The sequence below is a fragment of the Balaenoptera ricei genome, chromosome X (genome assembly GCF_028023285.1).
Source record: "Balaenoptera ricei isolate mBalRic1 chromosome X, mBalRic1.hap2, whole genome shotgun sequence".
Taxonomy (NCBI): Eukaryota; Metazoa; Chordata; class Mammalia; order Artiodactyla; family Balaenopteridae; genus Balaenoptera; species Balaenoptera ricei.
In genome coordinates this window covers 115,304,348-115,329,147 of record NC_082660.1, presented here as the reverse complement: position 1 = coordinate 115,329,147, position 24,800 = coordinate 115,304,348, and the positions used below count along the sequence as shown (strand labels likewise).

General features: G+C 50.1%; 1 protein-coding gene across 1 annotated transcript; it reads left to right on the top strand.

Moving 5' to 3' along the window:
* The first annotated feature begins 15,099 nt into the window (after positions 1–15,099).
* On the top strand, positions 15,100–24,575 carry APLN (apelin). Its single transcript, XM_059910270.1, has 3 exons — positions 15,100–15,462; positions 21,427–21,598; positions 22,152–24,575. The coding sequence occupies exons 1-2, from the start codon at positions 15,396–15,398 to the stop codon at positions 21,591–21,593; spliced, it is 234 nt and encodes a 77-aa protein (XP_059766253.1). The 5' UTR covers positions 15,100–15,395; the 3' UTR covers positions 21,594–21,598; positions 22,152–24,575.
* Positions 24,576–24,800: the final 225 nt, after the last annotated feature.

Sequence of the window (24,800 nt, the reverse complement as noted above, 5' to 3'; positions counted from 1 at the left end):
GCAAGGATATACAAGATAAAAATAACACTATCAACCAACTTGATCTAATTGACACTTATAGAACATTCCATCCAACAACAGCAGAGTACATACTCTTTTCAAGAGCATACAGCACATTCACCAAGCTAGGTAGATCATATTCTGGGCCGTAAAACAAGTCTCAAAAAATTTAAAAGGATCCAAGTTATACAAAGTATATTCTCTGACTACAATGAATTTAAATTAGAAACCAATAACAGAATAATCTCTGCAAATTTCTCAAATATCTTGAAACTAAATCACACACTTCTAAATAATCCACAAGGCAAAGAAGAAATAAAAAATTAGGGAATATTTTGAAATGGATAAAAATGAAAACACAACATAGCAGAATTTGTGAGATGCCACTAAATGTCTATATTAGAAAAGAAGAAAGGTCTCAAATCAGTGATTTTCAGCTTTCATCATAAGGAACTAGAGAAAGATGAACAAGACTTCCCTGGTGGCACAGTGGTTACGAATCTGCCTGCTAATGCAGGAGACACGGGTTCGAGCCCTGGTCCGGGAAGATCCCACATGCCGCGGAGCAACGAAGCCCGTGTGCCACAACTACTGAGCCTGCATGCCACAACTACTGAAGCCTGCCCACTTAGGGCCCATGCTCTGCAACAAGAGAAGCCACCGCAACGAGAAGCCTGCGCACCGCAACGAAGAGTAGCCCCTGAGTAGCCCCCGCTCGCCGCAACTAGAGAAAGCCTGCGTGCAGCAACAAAGCCCCAACACAGCCAAAAATTAATTAATTAATTAATTTAAAAAAGATGAACAAATCAAATCCAAAGTAAGTAGAAGAAAGGAAATAATAAAGATAAGAATAGAAATAGAAAAGAAATAAACAATAGAGAAAATAAATGAAACCAAAAGCTGGTTCTTTGAGAAGATCAATCAAATTGTTAATCTCTAGCCAGTCTGATCAGAAAAAGGAGAAAGAAGATACAAATTACCAATATGAGGAATGGCAGAGGTGATATAACTACAGATTCTACAGATATTAAAAGGATACTAAGGGAATGTTATGAACAACTTTCTGACAATAAATTTGCCAACTTAGATGAAATGGACAGGTCTCTTGGAAGACACGAAACACAAAAGCTCACTCAAGAAGAAATGGGCACTGTGCATAGCCCTCCATAAGGGAAATTGAATTTATAGTTAAACACTTACTACAAAGATAACTTCTTGGCCAGATGGCTTCACTAGTGAATTCTATAAAACATTTAAAGAAGTAATACCAATTTTATACAAAGTTTTCCAGAAAGTTGAAAAGGAAAGCATACTTCCCCATTAATTCTATTTGTGTTTATTATCAGCATTACCACAATAACAAAACCAGAAAAAAAATAACAAGAAGACTACAGACCAATATCTCTCATAAATATGATGCAAAATTTTAACAAATTAATGTAATAATATATATTAAAAAAAGAATACAGGGCTTCCCCGGCGGCGCAGTGGTTGAGAATCTGCCTGCTAACGCGAGGGACACGGGTTCGAGCCCTGGTCTGGGAAGATCCCACGTGCCGCGGAGCAACTAGGCCCGTGAGCCACAACTACTGAGCCTGCGCGTCTGGAGCCTGTGCTCCTCAACAAGAGAGGCCACGATAGTGAGAGGCCCGCGCACCGCGATGAAGAGTGGCCCCCGCTTGCCGCAACTAGAGAAAGCCCTCGCACAGAAACGAAGACCCAACACAGCCAAAAATAAATAAAATAAATAAATAAATTTATTAAAAAAAAAAAAAAAAAAGAATACAGCCACGATCAAGTGGGGTTTATCTCAGCAAGGCAAATTTGGTTTACCATTAGAAAATCAAGCAATTGTAATTCACCATATTAATGAACAAAAAAACTCCACACCATATGATTATCTCAATAGATGCAGAAAAAGGGATTTGACAAAATCCAACATCTATTCCTAAGGAAAACTCTCAGCAAGCTAGAAATAGAAGGAAACTTCCTCAACTTGATGAAAGGTATTATGAAAAACCTACAGTTAACATAACCTTTAATGGTCAACTACTGAATTCTTTCCCTCTAAGATCAGGAGCAATATAAGGATGTCTGCCCTTATTCAACATTTTATTGGAAGTTCTAGCCAATGCAAATAGTCAAGAAAATGAAACAAAAAGCATCTGGATAGGAAAGGAAGACGTAAAACTTTATTTGCAGATGACATGATCATCTATGTAGAAAATCTAATGGGATCTACAAGAAAGCTGCTAGAACTAATAAGTGACTTCAGCAAGGTTTCAGACTATGTGATCACTTTATTTCTATATACTAGCAACAAAAATAATTGGAGGGACTTCCCTGGTGGTCCAGTGGCTACGAATCTGCCTTCCAATGCAGGGGACGCGGGTTCGAACCCCAGTCGGGGAACTAAGATCCCACATGCTGTGGGGCAGCTAAGCTCGTGGGCACCACAACTACTGAGCCCGTGCTCTCTGGAGCCCACGCGCCACAACTAGAGAGAAGCCCACGCTCCTCAACGCAACGAAAGATCCTGCGTGCCACAACTAAGACCCGATGCAGCCAAAAATAAATAAATAAATAAATATTTAAAAAAAAAAACTTGGAAACTGAAGTTTTAAAACAATGCTGTTAATGTTTCAGACATTAATAAAAAAAAATAAAAAATAAAAAATAAAACAATGCTGTTTACAATTCAATGGGGGAAAGAATAGCCTTTTCAACAAATGGCGCTGGAACAAATGGGTAGCCACATGCAAAAGAATGAAGTTGGTCTCCTTCCTAACACCACACATAAAAGTTAACTCAAAATAGATCATAGATCTAAATGTAAGAGAGGTGAAACTGTAAAATTCTTAAAAGGAAACATAGTTGTAAATCTGTGTGCCCTTGGATTAGGCAATTGTTTCTTAGATATGACACCGAAAGCAAAAGCAGCCAAAGAAAATACAGACACATTGGATTTAATAAAAATTTAAAACTTTTGTGTATCAAAGGATACTCTGAAGAAAGTGAAAAGACAGTGCACAGAATGGGAGAAAATATTTGCAAATCATATATCTGATAAGGGTCTAGTATCCCACAATGTAAAATAATTCTTACAACTCAACAATGAAACGACAAAAAACTCAAGTAAAGAATGGACAAAGGATCTGAATAGACAGTTCTCCAAAGAAGGTATATAAATGGTTACACATGAAAACCTCATTAGTCATTAGGGACATGCAAATCAAAACCACAATGAGATACCACCTCACATGCACTAGGATGGTTATAATAAAAACAAAAATGGAAAAGATGTGTTGGGGGAGAATGTGAAATTGGAACCCTTGTACATTGCTGGTGGGAATGTAAAATGGGGCAGGTGCTGTGGAAAACGCTTTGGCAGTTCCTCACAAAGTTAATCATAGAGTTCCTATATGACCCAATGATTCCACTCCTAGGCATATACAGACATGAGAGACCCGAAAACATGTTCACACAGAAACTGGTACACAAACATTTATAGCATCATTTAGTAGTCCAAAAGTGATAACGACTAAAATGTCTATCAACTGATAAACAAAAGTGGTTATGTCCATGCAATGGAATATCGTTCAGTCATAAAAAGAAATGAAGTACTGAAATGAGCTACCACATGGATGAACCTTGAAAACATGATGCTTAGTGAAAGAAGCCATTCATAAAAGGTCACATAGTATACGATTCCATTTATATGAAATGTATGGAAGAGGCAAATCCACAGATATGTAAGTAGATTAGTGGTTGCTAGGAGATGGAGGCAGGGGTGAACTGACTGCTTATATTGGTTTGGGTGAAAAGTTCGTTCGGGTTTTTCTGTAACATCTCACGGAGATGTTAAGATGTTACAGAAAAACCCGAACGAACTTTTCGCCCAACCCAATAGATACGGAGTTTCTTTTTAGGGTGGTGGAAATGTTCTGGAATTAGATAGTGGTGATGGTTGCACAACTTAGTGAATATACTAACAATCACTGAGTTGTACACTATAAAATGGCGAATTTTATGTTATGTGAATTATATCCCAGTTTTTATTTAAAAAACTTTTTTTTAAATTATTTTTTTGGCCATGCCGTGCAGCTTGCAGGATCTTAGTTCCCCGACCAGGGACTGAACCTGGGCCCCAGCAGTGAAAGCGCAGAGTCCTAACCAATGGACCACCAGGGAATTCCCTATCCCAATTTTTAAAATGGGATAGATTTGAATAGATATTTCTACAAAGAAGATGTATAAAAGGTCAGCCAATAAGCACATTAAAAGATGCTCAATATCAGTAGTCATTAGGGAAGTCAAATCAAAACCACAATGAGATATCACTTTACATCTCTAGGATGGCTCAAATAAAAAAAGACGTAGAATAAGATGGCAAGATGAGGAAAAGTAGGAACCCCATGCACTGCTGGTGGGTTTGTAAAATGGGACAGGTGCTTTGGAAAATAGTTTGGTAGTTCCTCAAAAGGTTAAATATAGTTACCGTATGAAGGTAAAAGCTCATAGGCATATACCCAAGAGAACTGAAGACATACATATATGCAAAAATTTGTACATGAGTGTTCATAGCAGCATTTTTCACAATAGCCAAAAAGCAGAAACAACCTACTGATACATATGACACTATTAATGCATACACCAACATGAATGAATCTCAGAATAATTCTGCCAAGTGAAGGAAACCAGCAAAAAAAAAATGCATACTGTGTTATTCCATTTATATAAAATTCTAGAAAATCCAAACTATACAGTAACAGAAAGCAGATCAGTGGTTGCCTGGGGACGGGGGACTGGGGAGGGGATGGAGTGAGCAATTACAGTGGGGCAGAATGAAATTTTAGGGAGTGATGGAAACGTGACAGTGGTGATGGTTTCATGGAGGTACATGTATGTCAAAACAGCAAATTGCACACTTTTTGTATGGCATGCAAATGTGCAGGTTACTGTATGTCGATTATATCTCAAAAAAGCTATAAACAAAAAAAGGAGCAGGTTTTTGAACAGATGAACTGCAAGGTCCTTTCCAGCTCTGGTTCTGTGACACCTATTAGAGGGATTTATCCTAAAGCCTTGTACCAAAATGGTGCTTTGTAATAGGATACCCAAATCTTTGAGATAAAACAGGATTTTGCTTGAATTACTGAGAGACAGGTCTTGTTCTTTACCTTTCTGGGACTGTGTAGACAGAGCCTCAAAGCCCAGTGGAACGACGGGGCAGGGAAGTGCACCATCCAACCAGTGGGAAGACGTCCAGGTCAGAGGAGGAAACTGGGGAAACGACAGCCTAATGAGCTCTGCTCTTTCCAATTTCTTTAAGTCTATGATTCAGAGGATCGGCTCGCCATGGACATTCCAGACCAGTGAGGCATCTCAGGGCCATGAATGCATAGACATCCCAGGGGAAAAAACAATGGAAGACAAGATGGAAATGAGAAATGGCCTTTTTAGGTCTCTTGACCCAAATGCAAAGACCTGAGAGGATATGGAGGAAGAGGTGGAAGTGTCCCTTCCCTGCAGGAAAGGAGATTATGACTTGACGGGGTCTGGGGAAATCAAATGCAAGACACCGAAGAGCAGGAATGTTAGGCCTCCAGCGATGCCTCCTAGATGGACGTGCCAGAGGAGCAGGAGGAAGGAGGTGATCCCCTCCCCGCCCGTTGGCAGTGAAAGCCAAGAAGGCAAGGAAGGGAAAGAATGAAAAGCTAAGAGGCACGCTTCAAAGTCATTTGTCAGCTGGGCAGCGCCTTAAGCCAGTGCCATGGCTGATGGATCACCTCGTGGAAAGCACCTGCGGAGATAGACCCAGCCCAGAAGGCTGTCACCTTCTCCTCAGCCTGCACCTGGAGCAGATGCTTTAAAAGAAGACAAACAAAACCCTAAGTGCCCTGGGTGACTTGGGGCAATATTTATACTTGAGGAGAGTGGCATTTTCTTTTGATCCAGAGGGTGATAAGTTAGGAGCTTCAAGTCTGAAGCAGAGGAATTGAGTGTGCTTGTAATCTTATCCTACACAGCAGAGTTCCTACAGGAGTTTCTTATCCGGAGGAATGTTGACCTCAAGGATCCTTTCTCACCTCCACCCTTGCTTCTCCTGCTGCCCCAGGCCCTCGGCAGTGTACTTCCCTGGCTCCCAAAAGGCTGATGACATCGGTCAGTATCATCATGATTCCTTAAATTAGTAAGCCATCTCATGGTTTATAAAGCTCCTTACCCCTCCATGATCTCATTTTGATTATTATTCAACCCTGTGAGATAGGCATTGCTTCTCTTATTTTTAGGAGAGGAACATGAGTGATCAGAACACAGATGTTTGGGTTAATTAACTAATTCATTCATTCATATAGTCATTCAAATAATGATTGAACACCTACTATGTGTCAGACACTGCTTAGGTGCTGAGGACACAGTGATGAAACCAGACAGCCACAGGCCTTGCCCTTCTGGAGCTTAGTCTAATGGGATTGGGGGACAGGTAGGTGGGGAGAGGCATTAATACAACGCAAATCTAACCGCGAACTATGAGGGATGCTATTACTGGGGAATCTCAGCTGGCCTGGGGGCGAGGGAAAGCATCCCTTGAGGAAGTGTTATTTGACCTTAGAGCTGAGCTGGTGCATGATGGATGTTAGCTGAGAAGATGGGGCGGGGTAGAGAGTTCTCCAAGAGGAGGGAAGAGTATTGAGAAGGCATTGTGGCAGGAAGGGACTCGGCCTTGCAGAGAGAAAGAGGGAGAGAGGCAAGAGAGGAGACTGGCGAGGTGGGTGGGGCCTTGCAGGCCACGGCCAAGAGTTGGGTCTTGACCCTCAGAGCCGCAGAAGGCTTGCAAGCAGAGCGGGGCCGGCCTGACCATTCTGGTTGCTTTGGAGAATGATGTGTGAGGAATGATGGGTCTTGAATGAGGATGGGGCAGCAGAAACATAGAGAAGTGTACATATTTGAGAGATATTTGGAGGCAAAATGGGCAGAAAGTTCAGGCTCTTACGATTCCAGCGTGCTAGGGATGCGAACGGAGGTAGTGCGGTGCAGTGGGTCGAATGGGAGTGCCCAAAAGATGTGTCTGTGTCTTAACCCCCTAGAACCAGTGAATGTAACCTTACTTGGAAAAAGGTCTTTGCCGATGTAATGAAGTTACGGATCCCAAGATGAGATCATCCTGGATTATTCAGGTGAGCCCTAAATCCAATGACAATTGTCCTTACAAGAGAGAGAGGCAGAGGGAGGTCACACAGACAGAAGGGAAGGCCATGTGAAAACGATGCAGCCCCAAGCCAAGGGATGCCTGGAGCCATCAGAAGCTGAAAGAGGCAAGGAAGGACTCCCCCCTAGAGCCTTCTTGATTTCGGACTTCTAGCCTCCAGAGCTGTAAGAGAATAAGTTTCTGCTGTTTTAAGCCAGCCAGTTTGTGGTAGTTTGTTACAGAGGCCTTGGGAAACTAATATGTGGGATTTTGCTGTGAAGTGGCTACTTTTCTTTTACTTCTTTTTTTCTTTTTTCAAAAGTGTTACCTTTTTAAGGTTAGTACATTACTGGGCTCTCTCTTTATGTGTTCAGGAAATGTATGAAAGATGAAGGAGTGAGAAGCCAAGAAGATCTCAGTCTGTGGTCGGGGTTAAGACCCATGTGGTGATGGTGCCAATCTCTGATCAACGTAGGGGTACAAACTTGGATCTGGGATGGAGCAAAGCTGACCGAGGTGATCTCTCTGACTTAACCTCATTATCTCAGAGCTCTAAGCTCACAGCCAGACTGGCAATAGACTCAACACCTGGTCCCCACCAGTCTTTACTCTGTCTCAGCACACAAAGGAACCAGATTTGAGATCATATAATATCCCACCTGATGTAAGTCCAGATTAGATTAGCCAGCAAAGCAAGAAGAAAAAAGGTTCAATGGTCCACTGGACCTTGGAGATAAACCTGCTCATTAGGGAGTGGCCATCCTAGTTCACAGGGCTTTGCTGCCTGAGGAAGGAATTCACAGGCCTCTCCTGGGGGACCAGTGTATTTATAGACCCTAGAGGAGAGGAAGGATGGAGGCTCCTGGGAGACGTCATAGAGGATGTTCAGAGGAAATGAAACTGCTCTGAAAGACCAACGGGAGGAACGGGGACCTGCGTGGCTCTGGGCGAGGCCAAAGGATCAGAAGGAAATGGGCAGGAGGCAGGGAAAAGGGGGCAACTCCGTGGGGCTGGGGTGGCGGCGGGGGCGGAAGAGCAGTTCTTTACCTTCTTGGAGGAGCCCCCTTAGGACCGATCCCTCTAGTGAACAGTCAACCCGTCAAAAACATTTGAAATATGGCTGGTTATCTGAATTCCATTGCCATAATACCTTTCAGGGACGTAGTTATGTGTCAAGTGAGGTGTATCTGTGAGGGAACCCCGGATCTCTTAAATATATAAGAGAAGCTGAGAATGTATGTAGTTTGCAAAGAAGCTGGAAGAAATGTATAAGTAGAATAAACATTTCCGGGACATTTGGAACCCATTTGGGAATGGCCGAAGTATGCCCTGTGGAAGGATTTAGCACGCTGGGGTCTGAGGTATGGTATTAAATGCCAGGGATGTGAATAGAAGTAGTGTGGTTATGCTGCAAAATGGCTACTTCTCTAATTTTTGCAAAAGTGATACCTTATAATGGTTAGTATTTGACTTTGCATGCTTGGGGAAAGGGCAGGTGTGAGAGGCAGGATCTTAGTATGTGGCCGGGGTTAGGATCCAGTTGGTGATAAGGATTGGGAGGCGATGGACACCAAAGCGAGGGGAGAATCATACAGCTAGCTGAAGAAGAAACCCCAACAATGTCCCCAAATCCCGACGACCAGGTTTCTTCCTCCAAATGGTCATTAGCGTCTTTTGATTTATAGAGCAAGTTTCAGGCTAGTTTCCATGTAATTAACATGATGGTCTCACACTCAAAGTGGGAAAGTTAATCCCTGAGGATGTCTTAAGCATCTACTCTATGGCAAACATTGTGCTGGCTGCTCTGGGGCATATAGATGAGTTAGAAAGCTCAATTCTAGCCAATGGAATTCGAAAGACAAATACTTAGTAATGAGACAGTGAAAATTCATGTCCTCTGCTGGTGCTTAGCCAAGCAAAGATCATTTGTCAAGGAGCTAGTTAGTGAGGCATCAACCAGCAGCTGGCCTTTTCTGCTGTTTTTCAAGTTCCTGTTAAGTAGCTCCAGAGACAGGGGAAGCTTTGAGGCTCTTCTTAAAGACTTTTCACCAAGGTTGCTGCTACTGAACTTCTCTGATCATTAATTTAGCTTATGTCTTAGGGAACAAATTGGATGAGTGATATCGGGAAGGTTCATTATTATGATGTGATCCAGCAGGCCTGATCGTGGAGAGAGTCCATGCCTAACCACAGCCATTTTGAGTGCCTTCACAGTCAGCTGGGGCACTGCTCAGCAGTGACACCTGTATGCGGGAAGGCACTGAGGGAAACACAGGAGACAGGAGTTAATGAAACCTAGCTCTCTGTCCTGACTTTGCCACTCGCTTTCTGTGTAACCTTGGGCAAGTCACTATTCCTTTCTGGGCCTCAGTTTCTCCATCTGCATAATGAGGCATTTGGGACTCTTTCTGTTATGAGATTTCTGTGATTACCGACCAGGCTCATCATTCTCCAGATGTCCACTCCCCATTCAACTTTTTATATTACTCCAGTCAAAACAGCCACTACCAATTGGGAGCAGGGGGAGTTCCCATCTTTGTGTTATTTCTGCTAACTCTTGGTGTTGACCCATCTGAGCACCTGTTGGACAAGCTGTGATGATTTTACCCAAATAAGGATACTTGATATGTATCATAAACCCAGATTGACTATTAACATGACTATACAATTCCTTTCTGCATTCAATGAATATTTATTGAGTATTTGCTTTGGGCATTAGCACTGCTGGTGAGAACACAAAAATGAGCAAGACATAGCTTTACTATCTCATAGTATTGGTAAGACATACACAAGTACCTATGAGAATATATAACACTTATACAATGCTTGCCTTACTAGGAGAGCCAAGCACTGTACCAAGTACTTCCTAGGTATTGATTGGTTTAATCCTTCCAATAACCCAGTGAGCTAAGCCCCCCCCCTTTTTTTTTCAGATGAGGAATCTAAGGCTCAGAAATCTTAAATAATTTGCCCATTTATCTATTTAGTAAGTGAGAGAGCGGCCTTATTCCAGAACCCATGTGCTTAACCACTGTGCTTCACTGCCTCCTAATTTGATTCAAGACCGTTTGAGTTCAGTATTAGAAGTGCAAATAAAGTGGTATATGGGCTCAAACAAGTGAGAATTTGCTTCTCAAGGTTCAGTGAGGGAAGTGTGTGGGCTTTCAGGTTAGGCAGACCTGGGAAAATTACTTAACTTCTGTTAGCCTCAGTTGCCTCATCTGTAAAATGGGGATGATGAGGAGTAGGACTACTTCATAGGTGTGAGGATTAAATGAGTTAATGCATGTGAAGCATTTAGAACAGTGCTTGACACGCAGCACATGCTCGATAAATTTTAACGACATCCTCCTCCTCCTCTTCCTCCTCCTCCTCCTCCTCCTCTATGGGGACAGGAAGAGAGGAATGGGCTGCAACAGGATTGCACTTTGAGTCTTCGGTGGCTGAACCTGCAGGCTGAAAGTTGGGTTTTAATGAAAACACTAATTCTAAGAGTTATGTGCACCCCACTGTTCATAGCAGCACTATTTACAAATGCCAAGATATGGAAGCAAGCTAAGTGTCCATCAACAGATGAACAGACAAAGAAGCTGTGATATATATAGACAATGGAATATTATTTAGCCATAAAAAGGAATGAAATCTTGCCATTTGCAACAACAGGGATGGTCCTGGAGGGTGTTACACTTAGTGAAATAAGTCAGACAGGGAAAGACAAATACTGTATGATATCACTTATGTGTGAAATCTAAAAAAATAAATGAATATATGTAGCAAAACAGAAACAGACTCACAGATATAAAGAACAAACTAGCGGTTACCAGTGGGGGGTGGAGGGGCAAGATAGGGGTAGGGAATTAAGAGGCACCAACTACTGGGTATAAAATAAATAAACTACAAGGATATATTGTACAGCACAGGGAATATAGCCAATATTTTATAAGTTTAAATGGAGTATAACCTATAAAAATGTTGAATCACTATGTTGTACACCTGAAACTAATATAATACTGTAAATTAACTATACCTCAACAAAAAATTTTAAAAAAAAGAAGGTTCGGTTGTAAATTGCCAGAGGGGATCCCTTTTTGAGTTGACTTTGAAGCAAGGTGAGCTCTATGTAGCGCAGCCAAATGAAAGTCACTAAAATATCTCCTTGCTTGAAAGGGTGGCGCTTGATATTACTTTGGGGAATAGGACATACCTCATAGGACTACTATCATAATACCATAACTGGAAGGCAAAACCTCAAAGTACTATCATGCATTAACTCCCTGGATCAAGTGCATTCATCAGATTAGCCCCAGCAGAGATTGGTGCTTTGGGGGAATAAGATAGTGAGCAGTTCTGATGGCTACTAAGAAGACAGGTGTAGATGGAACAGGGCAAAGACAGAGCCGTTCCTTCCTGATCAGTTCCAAGAGGTCAGAGGCCAGAGCCCAAAGGTGGGTGGGTGGGGGAACATATCAGGAAGAGGAGAAAACTAACCCTGAATGAGCAACTACCGTGGGCTGGGACCTGTGCTAAGTACTTTACATGCATTATTTTGTTTAATCTCCCAACATAATAAGGTAGGTACTATTATTACCCTCACTTAGTAACTGAAGAAACTTAGGCTCAGAGAGGTTAGATAACTTGCCCAAAGTCACACAGCTGAGGACTGAGATTGAGGGGCAGGATTTGAATTCAGTTATTTGAAATTCCAAAAGTTGAGTTCTTTCTAATACACCACACTGCTCATTCAAACCCAGAGGACAGGGAGCCAGACGAGTCAACCAAGCAGCAGTGGCTGGTGGTGATGACATACATAGGACACGAAGCAGAACTGAATAGCTTGTGCACAGCGCCAATGAGGGCAACAAGTCACAGGCTGGCTTCACATAGGTCAGCTATCTCACCTCTGTCCCCAGCAGTACACTGAATTCTACCCCTTGTCCCCAGAATTGCCCCTGAACTTGACTGGAAACTGAGTCTTGCCCCTCACCACAGGCCTGAGCCCCAAGTGCAGCAAGGCACTTTACAGCCACTGCTGCCTCAGGGCAGGAAGGTGCGGATGGCTTCCTGCACCTCCTCCCCACTCTTGGAGACACACCTTTAAACGTTGATTCTGCTAATATTAACTCAACAGTGTCATCTTCCTGAACAAAAGACAGCACACAGTTCTACCAACAGTTACTTATCTCTTCAACAGGCAGTCTCCAAGTGCCAACTTTGTGCCAGGCACTGTGCGAGTTGCTATCATTCCTGTGACCTTCAAGTCTAGCGGGTGGAGACAAGTATAAAAACCGGTCATTTGAATATGCTATTGAGATATACGGGAGCCCACAGGGATTTCAGAGTGACCAATCAGGGTTGCATCCCTTGCCTCACAGGCCTTGGTTCCGGAATGGGTACCCTGGTGGTGGACGCTCTCTACGGGCCCACAGAACATGGCGTGCAGATACAAAAGTGCAGGCCAGAATCACTGCCAATGAAAGTTACAGCCATAGCTGTTATGAGGAAGACAAAGTCACCATGGGCAAGAGCAGCCTGAGAAAGGAGAAAGATGAGATCTTGGATCTAGGACTGGAAAAATGGATGCAGTTTGGTTAAATGGAGAGAAGGATTAGATTAAAACATAATTCTCCCACGTGGTCAGCTCTTTAAATCTTGTTTTAAATACATGCCTTCTGTTTACTAAGAGTTGCTTGCCTTAAACTTGTATTGGGTTTGCCTTTGTATGTTGTTCCCTTGCACATTTTGAAAACTAAGTAAGGTGGGAAAAAGAATTACAGAAAAAAGAATGACCAGGGTGCTCTCCCCCAGCACTGTCCAATAGAACTTCGTGCAATAATCGAAAGGTTCTATTCTGTGCTGTCCAATTCAGTGGCCCCTAGCTGCAGGTGGCTACTGAGCAATTGAAATGTGGCCAGTGCAGCGGAGGAAATGAAGTTTTCATTTTATTTTAAATGTTGTTAGTATCAGTCGTATTGGAAAGGGCAGCCCTTAAACCACTTAGCAAATAGCCCATGCACACCCTGGTAAAGGAGCGATTAAATATGAACGCTTCTAGGAACCTACTTATGGGGGCACTCATTTGCAAATGTATGGGCTTGTTCAGTCAGGGGGTGGAGGATCATGGTTCCTAAAAACCATCCCGCAAGGGTTGATACCTTATTTACACAGTGCCTTCAGATACATTATCCCATTCAATCCCATAACAACCCTGAAGGGGGTAGCTCAGAGATCATCATCCCCAGGAGATACAGCAAATTTAGGTGACAACAGCAAGGCCCTGAGGCAGGTGAGGGTGGAGACTAGAGGTCCGGTGTTTCTCCTCCTGGGTGGAAGACTCTTTCCAGGGGGCAGCAGAGGGGGAATGACCTCACGCTACTAATGCCCACTGCTCACCGCCTGGGCCTCACGGATGAAGGGAGGTGCTCTGCCTTCCATGTCGCTGCCTTTTTCCTACTGGACTGGGGCTAATGCGGACATAGGCTATGAACAAGAACCCTATTTATCCCCTTCCCACTACCTTGATTTAGGCAATAGGAATGGTTTTGAAAAGTTCATTTATATATTCACAACTATGTCGGGAGCGCCAACCATGCCCCAGACATTGGTCTAGTTGTGGGGATACAGCTGTGAACAAAGCAGAGACCCCCTGCTATGGGGACTGATAAAAAATTGTGCATATGCTGGATTGTTGTAACATTTCAAAAACATGTTAAGTCTACTGTGGTCTCTCACATCTTTAATGGTACACACACACCGTCCAGTGTATTTTTTGTGTAAATCTGGACTCGCACTTCAAGCAAACTGCCTGGCTGGCTGCAATGTGGAAACACCTTTCGATTCGGTCTTTTAACATGTGTTGAGTGCCACCTATGTGCAGAGCCCGATATTGGGGACTTTGGAGAGAGGCAGAAGAATGAGAAGACAAGGTCCTATCTCAGGGGGTTCCCCGTGCGGTGAAAGAGGCAGCTCCTTCTCTTGGGAGCTCCCAGGCTGTAGGAGCTGACAGCCTAGTCTGGGGAGGCAAACAACTTCAGGACCCACTTTCAGAGGGGAATCCCAAGTACATGCAAAATGAATCCAGCCTAGACTGTTTGGAGTTGGGTAAATGGTCCCTTGTCGTGATGATGGGGAACAAGAGAGGGGATGCCGTAGAAGCTGTTGCATGTCCCGACAGCAAGGAGGAACCCAGGAGCGGCCTCTCCTGGATCACTGTTATCCTGGCAAGTCTTCTGGATGAGATGGGGTTGGAGGTGCTGCTGTAAGAATGAAGAACTCTGTGGAAGGATGGGGTGGGGTGGGGGCATTCCAGGTAGAGGGTGCCTCCTGGGGGATGGTAGGAGAAATGGGGGCGCTGGGCACAGTTCAAACCCAGCTGAAGATGCAGAGGAGAGAGGAGGGCCAGTGTGTGAGGGTCTCGGCCAAGTCCCTGCGGCTGCGGAGTGGCGGTGGGGAAGGACCGGGTCAGAGGTAGCGGGGGTGAGTGGGGGCAGCGCCCAGGTTTCTTGACAGCTGTTAAGGAAGCGTGGCGACAAAGGGTTAAGTGTGCCCCTCCACCGCCCCAAATGTTTCCTGTGTTTGAAATCCTTCAGGTATCCGAAACCCTCTGGCCCCCGGCCAGGCCGGCATTGTCCGGGGAGCGCTTGTGGGCTGTCAGAGTGGCCTCGCAGCCTTTGTTGTGGGACCACCTCGAGGTTCCCTCTCGCGCCCTGGCTGCGGCTGCCCAGTGCGCGCCGGGAGGGGGGCGGTGCGGGAGGCTTGCTCCCTCTCCCTCTTCCCGGCCCCCCCTCCAGCCCTCCCGATGACCACATGACCAAGTGGGCTCGCGGCCAAGCCACAGGCTACAAAATGCAGCCCCTGGAGTGAGCGGGGCGCATTCCCGCTGGCAGCCTGAGCCACGGGCCGTTGGAGCCGCAGCCGAGCCGCCAGCCACTTGGAACGAGCTCGCCGCCGCCCCCGGAGCCGCCGAGGCCAGCTGGGCGGCGCTGCCCCGCGGCGGGAGAGAGGAGGCTGCGGGAGAGAGGAGGCGGCGGCCGGCCAGCCCGCGGCGCGGCTCGGGGCGTACCGTCTCGCGGCCCGGGAGCCACGCGAGCTCCGCGCCCGCACGCACGAGCCGCGACTCGCGCCTCCCTCGGCCTCCGGCCTCTCCGCCCCCACCCCCGCCCCCTGGCCAGGGCCGCGCAGCGGCGGCGGCGGCCAGAGGAGCAGCATGAATCTGCGGCTCTGCGTGCAGGCGCTCCTGCTGCTCTGGCTCTCCCTGAGCGCGGTGTGTGGAGGTGAGTGCGCGCCCTCCCGCTCGCCCGCGGCCCCCTCGCCGCTCTCCAGGGCTGCAGCCCGCGCGCTCCCCGCCCTCCGCCCCGAAGATCGCGCTCTCTCCGCCTCCCGGGAGCCGGGCGCGAGCCGTGCAGGAGCCGCCACGCGCCGGGCCGCCGACGGACAGGGCGCCCGGGGCCAGGGACCCGCCGGCCGCGGGCACCGCTCCCTCCGGGGGGCTCGGCTCGGCTCGGCCTGGGGCATCACCCTCCGGCGCCTGGCCCCTCCCGGCCGCCCCTCGCAGTCCGAGGAGCTCAGGGCCGCAGGCGTGCGCCCCGTGTCCCGCGCCCCGCTCCCCACGTGGTGGAGGGTACGGGGGGGGGGACGTCCTGCTCCCCTCGTGGATCCTTGGAGGGAACTGACCTGAGGCCGGTGGGTTGGGCTCCTGCGTGGAAAGTTAGGGGCCGCCGCCGGCCGGTCCGGGGGCGCGGGCCACTGGGGGACGATGATGTGCCAAGATGCAGACGTGACACTTGTTGCATAGGCAGGAGCGCGCGGCAGGGGAGGCGGCGTGGAGCCCAGCTGTGGTTCCTTTCAGCCTGCAAGTGAGCAGAGGCAGCCTCCCCCGGGCCGGGCCGGGCCGGGCCAGGCTGGGTCACGCTGGCCTCCTCCCTCGCCCCCAAGTCCTGTCTGGTCTGCTCTCCTCCCACGCAGAAGGCTCGGCCTGCGTCCCACCCCAGGGACTTGGTTCCTCGAGATCCTGGCTCCGGTCCCCCCTCTGCCCCAGGCATGCTCATGCTTCACCTCAGTCCCCCTGTCTCCAGGCACCAAACCAGGAAACAGCGCCTGACCCGATACCTCCATGCAGCTGGCCCCCACCTGCACCACACCCCCACCTGGCATACTTGGCACTGACTGGTGCTCCCTTGCCCTCCCCAAACCTGGTCCCCACCCACATCCCAGCAGTCCCAGTCCGGGCTGCCTGTCTTCTGTGCGTCAGTGTCTCCTGGGGCTGCCAGCTCCCACCTCCAGCTGCCACAGTCCTGTGATCTGGCTGTCACTGCTGCCTGCCAGGCAACACAGAATAGGAAGGCCAAGACCAGGTGGACTAATGCCAGTGCCAGGCTTGGAGTTACGGGGAGGTGGGAGCAGGGGGAAGGAGAGAGCAGGGCAGCAAGTTTCCTAGAGGAAGGGCCCAAGGCCCTACTTTGTTCCAGATCCTCCAGAACAGGATGCAGCCCGGGAGCCTCTGAGGGGCCTGGCAGGGCTTCCACCTCTCTCTTTGTAGGTCACCTCCTTTCTCTGCTCTTGCCTTTGGCACTGCCCTGGCCCGGGGAGCCCTGCCCGGCTTCTCGGGAGGGCGCATTGGCTGGATCTGGCACTACCTGCCTTTAGCTAGCTGTCCAGTGACCTCTCTCTTCAGGGCCCGAGCCCTGGCTGAGCCACCTCACTGGTAAGAAGGGAGCAGGCTTTTTCCTCAGGAACTCCTGTCAGGCAGGCAATGGCAGAAAGAGAGCAAAAGATATGAATGAAGGACACCGCACGGGGCTGCCCTCCTGGAGCCTGCCGTCCAGGGCATCTGGCGAGATCAGACACCCACGGGACACCACCACTGGCAAACAGTGGTGCAGAGAGGGCATCCCAGAGGAAGCTGGGCCTACCCGATCTGCACACTTGGGGCTCCCCCAGAGCCTACGGGGAGACCCTTGGCTAACTGACCAGCACTCGGACCCTTTCAGGGTCCAGCTGTTGGGGCATTACCGGTAAAGGGAGAGCCGGTTTCAAGGGGAGGGAACGCTGCATCTGGCTCAGACCTTACCACGTCCTGCTTCAATTAATCCTTTTGCATTAGGTCACCTATCTCCACAGCCTGATTTGGGTAAACTCGTTGCCCTCACATTTTGCTTAAGCCTAGCACTGGAAACTTCCAAAGCTCCCCCTGCCTCTCCACCTCCCCCTGCCACGTCCCCCCACCCCACCCCCGTCCTCTCCTGGGGCCAAGGGGGCCACCTCTGTGCAGGCGGCCACCAGCCCAGGGTCTGGGGACCCATGTCCTGCTCCTCCTGCCTCCTGTCCTGGGTCAGAAAAAGGGGCCTTTTCTGAACCACCTTGCCCTTGGCCCAGACTTGCATGCTCTCCCCAGCCAGAGTCCCCAGTCAGCTCCAGGCCTGGAATCCATGCTTCCTTCACAACACACCGTGTCCCGACTTGGAATGCACTCCCGCCACCGCACAACAGACTCTTCCACTGCCTCCTGACCTGGGATACACTTTGCTCTTCTGAGTCTGAGGGCTGCTGGGCCAGGGCCAAGTAGCCCTTGGTCTTTGTCTGAGCACCTCTCTGTCTTTCCTTGTCCCCCTCCTGCCCTTCCCCGGCCCCAGCTGAGGCCTGCAGCCACAGTGACAGCGTGAGGACAGCCTCCTGGACCCCTCCCACTCAGGGAGGGGGCATCTCCACTCCATCCCCAATGCCTCAGAGCTAAGCACCCAGGTAACCTGAGTCAGGCCTCTCAGCGGCAAAGGACTGATGCAGGTGAAGCGGACGACCAGGCTGCCAGGGCGTGATGTGTCCACGGCAGCACAGCTGGCGTGCACTGGGCTGGGCAGACAAAGGAGGGGCGCTTCATCCTGGAGACACATGCAGGACCCCAGAGCAGTGGAGGGGACACAGCCAGTGCCACCAGGGCACTTGTGTGGGCTTTTAAAGCAATCACAAGACAGGCTGGACGGCGAGAGGAAAAAAAAAAAAAAGATGTTTCATTCCGAGTGAGGATGGCGTGTTCCTGAGAGGCGGCACACGCCTCTTTGTGAACTGGCAGGGCTGCAGTTCAGATTGTGTGAAAAGCAAGCCCTGTTCACCCCCGACTGCACTTCACGGTGAGAATGCTGTAGCTTCACTGCTGATGGCGCTTCGGTCCCTCTAGGCTCGCGACTCTTTGCGGGATTGCCCCCGCCTTCCTGTAAGTAGCAGATGCGTTAGAGGAAAATATTGAAGTACACTGGGGATGGCCCGTTTCTACAGGGGAATTCTTTTGTATAGCCGGGACCTCTGCAGTGATGAGAATCAAAAGCCTCTGATTTGTCCCTTTGGACAGGACAAAGCCAGGGTTTCAGGTGTCAGCTTATCTTAGGGTGAACCAGACTCAGAATCAAAAGTAGGAAACAGGTGGATGATGGAATCAGGGTGGGGGAGGAACTGCAGACTTCCGGCTACAAGGAGGACAGGGAGCCCCCCATCCAGTGGGATGCCAGGTGCCAGGGGCTTCTGGGTGACCGCTCTCCAGGGCCTGGCTGAGAGCTCGGTCAGCTTAGGTAGCTCTTCTCTGCAGCCCTAGAGTCTAGACGTCTCGCTGGCCAGAGTCTGAGCCCACCAGCCGTGTTCCTCATCCTGGCTCTGGGCCTCCCCTGTCTCTTAGGGACCCCTCCCCCCAACAGCCCTCCCTCCCTGACTGCCACCACCACTCACAGGCCTGGGTCTCAGCATTTGGAGATGATACCCTCCCCATCTGGGCACCGTGCCTCTCTTCTCATGCCTGCTCTACCCCTAGGGCCATAGCCTGTGCCATTGGCCATCCCTGCAACACAAGAACCAAGACCTCACTGACACCTTCAAGGCCCTTAGGGTCCTTCCTGTTGCCTGGCCACACCCTCAGCACAGTCCTTTTCGCACTGAGAGTTTCTCTGGTACCAGCTTCTCATCAGTATCATTCCTGTCCTCTTGCAGAGGGCAGAACAGCCTTGAGGGGACTCCAAAACACAAGGCAGAAGCTGAAGCAGCTGGAGTGGGGAGCTTAGTGAAGGGGCTTCCCTCCTCTCCCTCCCCGGCCCAGCCCCTTTGCAGATGGCACTCAGAGGGTAGCCCTATGACAGGCGAAAGCAGCCTCCTTGCCCCTGTCCATACCTACTGCCCCAAAGTGCAAACACAACTTGTGTTTTAATTTACATTAGGTGATGGGTTTAGGGGAGGAGCTGACACAGTAACCCACCCCCGACCAGAAGCATGAAGGGTCGCTGGTAAACGGAGAGGTCCTAATGGGCTTGTGACGTTCTCTCTGGGAGGGAGGGTGGAGGGCTAGAGAGTGTGTGCGTGCGTGTCTGGGCGAGAGAGCGTGGAGAGCAGCAGGCGCCAGGGGCCTGGGCAGGGAGGGCCCTAAGGACAGTCCTTGCCTGCGTTTGGCCCAAGAGGAGCATAAATGCCTGGAAATTGTGTGCAAGTGGAGGAGGAATCACAAGAGCCAAACAGCCAAGGAAGGAACCGGAGCGTGGGGATGCTGGAGGCAGGGGGGAAGGAAAGGAAGAGCCGCCAGGGGTATGGCTGGGGGGCGAGCGGCCAATGGGTGGTTATATGGAAACTGTGAGCTAGTGGTGGAGACTCCTGGATGGATGGAAACAGGTTTCGAGAGACAGGGATATAGCTGGAGGCAAACCCGATGGTGTGGGGAGAGGGAGACTGGGATTCATGATCACTGGCCTCAGAAGCTGTACTTCTGCAGACCAGCCCCATCCTGGGCATTGCACAAGCACTCTGCCGGTCTGTCTCTTGCCCAGCACCATCTCATCTCCCTGCTCTGCTTGCCTCTGGCGGCTGGCTTGTCTGTGGAGTGCCAGCTCGCCTGCCCTGGCTGGACTGCAGCCTCCATGAGAGGTGGCTGAGAGCTCGGTCAGCTTAGGTAGCTCTTCTCTGCAGCCCTAGAGTCTAGACGTCTCGCTGGCCAGAGTCTGAGCCCACCAGCCGTGTTCCTCATCCTGGCTCTGGGCCTCCCCTGTCTCTTAGGGACCCCTCCCCCCAACAGCCCTCCCTCCCTGACTGCCACCACCACTCACAGGCCTGGGTCTCAGCATTTGGAGATGATACCCTCCTCATCTGGGCACCGTGCCTCTCTTCTCATGCCTGCTGTACCCCTGGGGCCTCATCGTGTGTCTTTCCCTCATCGCACCCAGGAACACCCAGCACCACTTGGATTCTATTGGCAGGGCTTGGTCTGGCATCAGGAGCCTTCTACTCTAAGCCAGATGTGGACAGATGTAGAGAAGAGCCCCCTAGAGCAGAAAAGGAGCCAGCTGGGATTGGAATGGAAGGAATTTGCATCAGGCACAGGATGGGGGTATGATCTAGGGATGAAAGGAGGTAGGGCAATGAGGGGGCAATACTAGCAGCCCACCCCCCTCCCGATGCACTTGCTGCTTCAGGTGACGTTCACTCATTTGTTTACTCATTCATTTGTACAATATTTATTGGCCTCTGAATCTGGTCACAGGCTGACTAGAACCCAGCATAAGGCACACAGAGTCAGAGATTCCCCCCCACCCCCTGCAAACAATCCCCCAGCCACACCCACAGGGAGGCCACAGGAGCAAGTGAGCCCCAAGATGGCCAAACACTGATGAGATGCCCAGGGGTGAGGTATGAGAGCTCTAGTACTCAAAAGTGGGTCACCTGCGTATCAAAGGATGTACAATGACATCATGTTCCAGATTTGCTTTAAAATATCTCTGCAAAGAAAGAAACGGGAAGCAAAGCATATGTAACTCCATCTGGATAACTGTTGAATCTGGGTGATAGGCACGTGATGGGGGGAGTTGGTTTCACTGAAATATTGTGTGTTTGAAATGTTTTAAGTGTATCATTCACAAGGGTGCAGTGGGAAGTTATTGTCTGCTGTGCCCCAGCCTGAGTACAGGCATGATACCCCAAGCTGCAACCCCCGCCCCGATGGTGTTCTGAGCACAGAACATGTTTGTGCCCATCAGAAACATGATAGGACTGTCAAAAGGACATCAAGTCAGGGGTATAATTTGCAAATGTGAGTAGTGGGCTCTGTTTGCCCCAGGACAGTGTAAACATTGCAAATGGTTCATCGGTTCACTGATTGGAAGAGGAAAAACAAAAGCTCTGAGAGCGCCACCTCATGGAGAGACTGCCGCTCCTCTGGGGCCCTGGCCCATCTGCATCAGCCTTTGGGATGACAGGCTTTCTCCTTCCTGCAGGGCCCCTGCTGCAGACTTCTGACGGGAAGGGGATGGAGGAAGGCACCATCCGCCACCTGGTGCAGCCCAGAGGGCCGAGGAGCGGCGCAGGGCCCTGGCAGGGAGGTCGGAGGAAGTTCCGCCGCCAGCGGCCGCGCCTCTCCCATAAGGGCCCCATGCCTTTCTGAAGCAGGTACTTGAGCCTCTGGTCAGTGGGCGGCACAGAAAGGGCAGGGGAGGAACAGCCTGGAAGCTGGGTGGCCCTGCTGCTTACCGCTGGCCCCACGCATAACACCGGGGCTTACAGAGCACCTTCAGTTTAGACAGGAGACCAAGGCCGGAGAGGGGCTTGACACTCCGCAGGAGCTAGGTGCTGGCTTCCCTCCACTCTGCTGCCTGGGGTTGGGCTGGCTGGCCCAGCTGGAGTGTTCTGGAAGTCCTGGGGGGCCTTGATGAGCTGGGGAGAGGTGCCCCAGGGTATATGTGCGGGTGTGTGGTGTGGATCCTCACCGGAGGCGGGGAGGAAGGCAGGGAGGCTTGGGGGTAGCCGCTAGCAGAGAACAGGAAGAGAGCCGCCCGGAGATGTGGGAAGGAGAGAGCAGGGCCTGAGCCTGCCGCTGAGGCCTGGGGCTTTAGGTTCAGGCTTGTGGGCAGGGCGGGTGAAGGCCGTCTCGTCTCCTGTCCCAGGCGGTTCCTTTGACCTAGGACACGTCAATGACCCCTCTCTGGTCATTTTTCCTCTTTAGGACTGAAGGGGCCACCACGTGTCCGCCCCCTGCGACTCCTCCGTAGATCGGCCTGCTTCTCTGGAGCCCTCACATCCGTTCGCCTCATCCGGCCCCTGTTCTCGCTGCTGACGGTCCGGCTCTCCTCCCCCACCAGCCTCCCCGAATGGACTGGCGTGCTCCTGCCCCTAGCAAGGATCCGTTCAGTCCCCCTTCCTGACTGGGGCGACCCTGCACTGGAAGGCCGTCCTTCCTCTCCCCAGCCCTCCCCCTGCTCTAGTCTCTACCTCTTCTGTCTAATACCCTAACATCTAACCCTTCTCTGGCCCTTCCTGCCTCAGGTATGCCCTGGGGGCTGGGTGGAACCCGCCCTTCTTTAATGGGCTCCAGCAGATTCCACGTTTTCGCATCAGCACTCCACCCCCCCACCCGCCCCGCCCCGCCACCCCGGCCTCCAGAGGGGCATAGAGAGCGGAGCCATGAGAGACTCTAGGGAGAGGGACCGGGTCCTTGGGATGCAGACAGGGTGCCTTGGGGGCATGGGAACGGGGGCTTGGCGATCTGGCGAAGGGGGAGTGAAGCATTGGAGAAGAGGAGGAATAGCTACTGTGGCCTCTTCCTCATCCCCATGTTTGGCCCGGTTAAGGAAGAGGTGAAGGAGAGGGGCCATGAAGTACTTTGTCACTTCTCTCGCCTCACTGTGCCGCCTAAATTCCCTCCCACTCACTCCCGCCCCCCGCCCCCCCTCCAGCTAGTTCAAGCTCCAGCTCAGGAGGGGAGGGTATGCGCCTCAGGTGGCTCTGTACCCTCCCAGGAGCAAAAGCCAAGCAGGATGATTGGTTTTGCCAAGAATCACAGACGATCAGAGCCAAAAGGAACTTTGGAGTTCACTTAGCTCCACCTCCTTATGCAAACTCCTGCAAAAACAGAGGCTCGGAGAGGGATGGTGACCTGCTCAGTGTCACTGCAGAGCCAGAATGAGGGCCCAGGTCTCCGAACTCCCACGTGATGATGCCCTCTTCCTTCTTGATGATGTCTTCCAAACCCATTAAGTGCCTTTTCCCGGGGTTGGGGCTGGGGGTGGCCAGGAAGGGAGAGGGGGCCGGCTGCGAACTGCCCCACGGTGGGACGGAGCTGTTCCCTCCTCCCCGGCCTGCCCCTTCTGGTCCATTCCCCAGCCCGGCCTGGAAAGTTCCCTGACTGGCCAGCTGCCCCCATTCCTTGCAGCACTCCCAGACCCTGGGTATTTTTCACAGGGGCAGCTCAGGCACCGAGACTACCAGGAATCAGGAGGTGGCCTTAACCAATTGGACTCAATGGCTTTCCCTTCACGTTGACTGGACCTTCTTCTCCCAGTGGCCTTTCCCTGAGGAGGCAGGGAGTGGGGAGAAGAAGAAGGAAACAAAGAAGGAAGGAAGGGAGGGGGGAAGGAAGGAAGGAAAGATGGGAGGAAGTGTAGATCTCAGCAGGCTTTCTTCTCAAAGGCCTCGTGGGAGGGAGAAAAGGGAAGACAGGAGCCTGACGGCCACCTATGTACGTGTCGGGCAGGGGGGGTCAGGGCCCCCGGAGTCCCAGAACAACCCCGACGTTTGCCTACCCGCCCCTCCCCCTCCCCTCCTCTGCTGCTGCTGCTGCTGCTGCTTTAAGGCCACCCTGGGGAGCCAGGCTGGGCACCTGCCGCCCCCCAAACGCCCCTCAACCCAGAGTGGGGGCTGGCCAGTGTCCAGAAAGCCTCTTCTGCCACGGATGTCCCCACTGGGGCTGGGCCTTCTTCCGCCTCTTCCTTTCTGCATCTCCTGTCGCATCAGTTGCCCAGCCCAGGGGGAAGGGCGGGGGTGGGCTGTGGGGAGCGGGAGAGGGACGGCTGGGAAAGTCTGGAGACACAGGGCAGTGGAGGTGCTGAGGGGCTGTCTTATTTAAAGTGGTTGTGTATGATTCTTATACTAATTTATACAAAGTTATTAAGGCGCTTTTCATTAAGAAATCGTCCCCTTCCCCTAATTGTGTTCACTGTGTTTGTAAAGATTGTTCAGTGTAAATATGTCTTTATAATAAAGAGTTAAAAGCTGACAATTCGCCCTTACTCTTGGAGGTCACGTTCAGGAGGGGCACACCTCTCCGCTGAGATCCATGGTCCTCCCCATGCCCATGAACTTCATGTGCAGGGAGGGAAGTGCCTGCCTCCTAAATCGGTTACAGGTCCAATGGCTTCAAACTAATTTGCCACAAACTCACAAAAGGAATCTCTATGCTTAATGACCAGTTCACATAAAATGCAGTCCACTTTTAAGTGTTTTGGCATCTGAGTGTCCTAATTTTGTTTTTTTTTGCAGTGTCCTTTGAAGGATTTTTAAAAAATTTTATTTAAGAACATTCTGATTAAAGGTGGGATTTCTACTAAAAATTGTTTTATATCCTTGGTGTGTGTCTTCTTCTATTTTTATCTACTTTTGAACACTCTCGGGACTTTTTAGCCAGTTGCCTTTCTTGAGAAATGTTCTGTTTCCTGCAATAAATATATTTCGTAATGACTTTGTATGTATCATTTTATGTTTCACAAAGTAGAGTCGCTTGATGCACGAGATAGCCTGAGAAATAAAATGCAGGGAGTTCGATGCAGTTCTGCCCCATCTGTCTCACTTCTTCACGCTTGTTGTCAAAATGCCAACA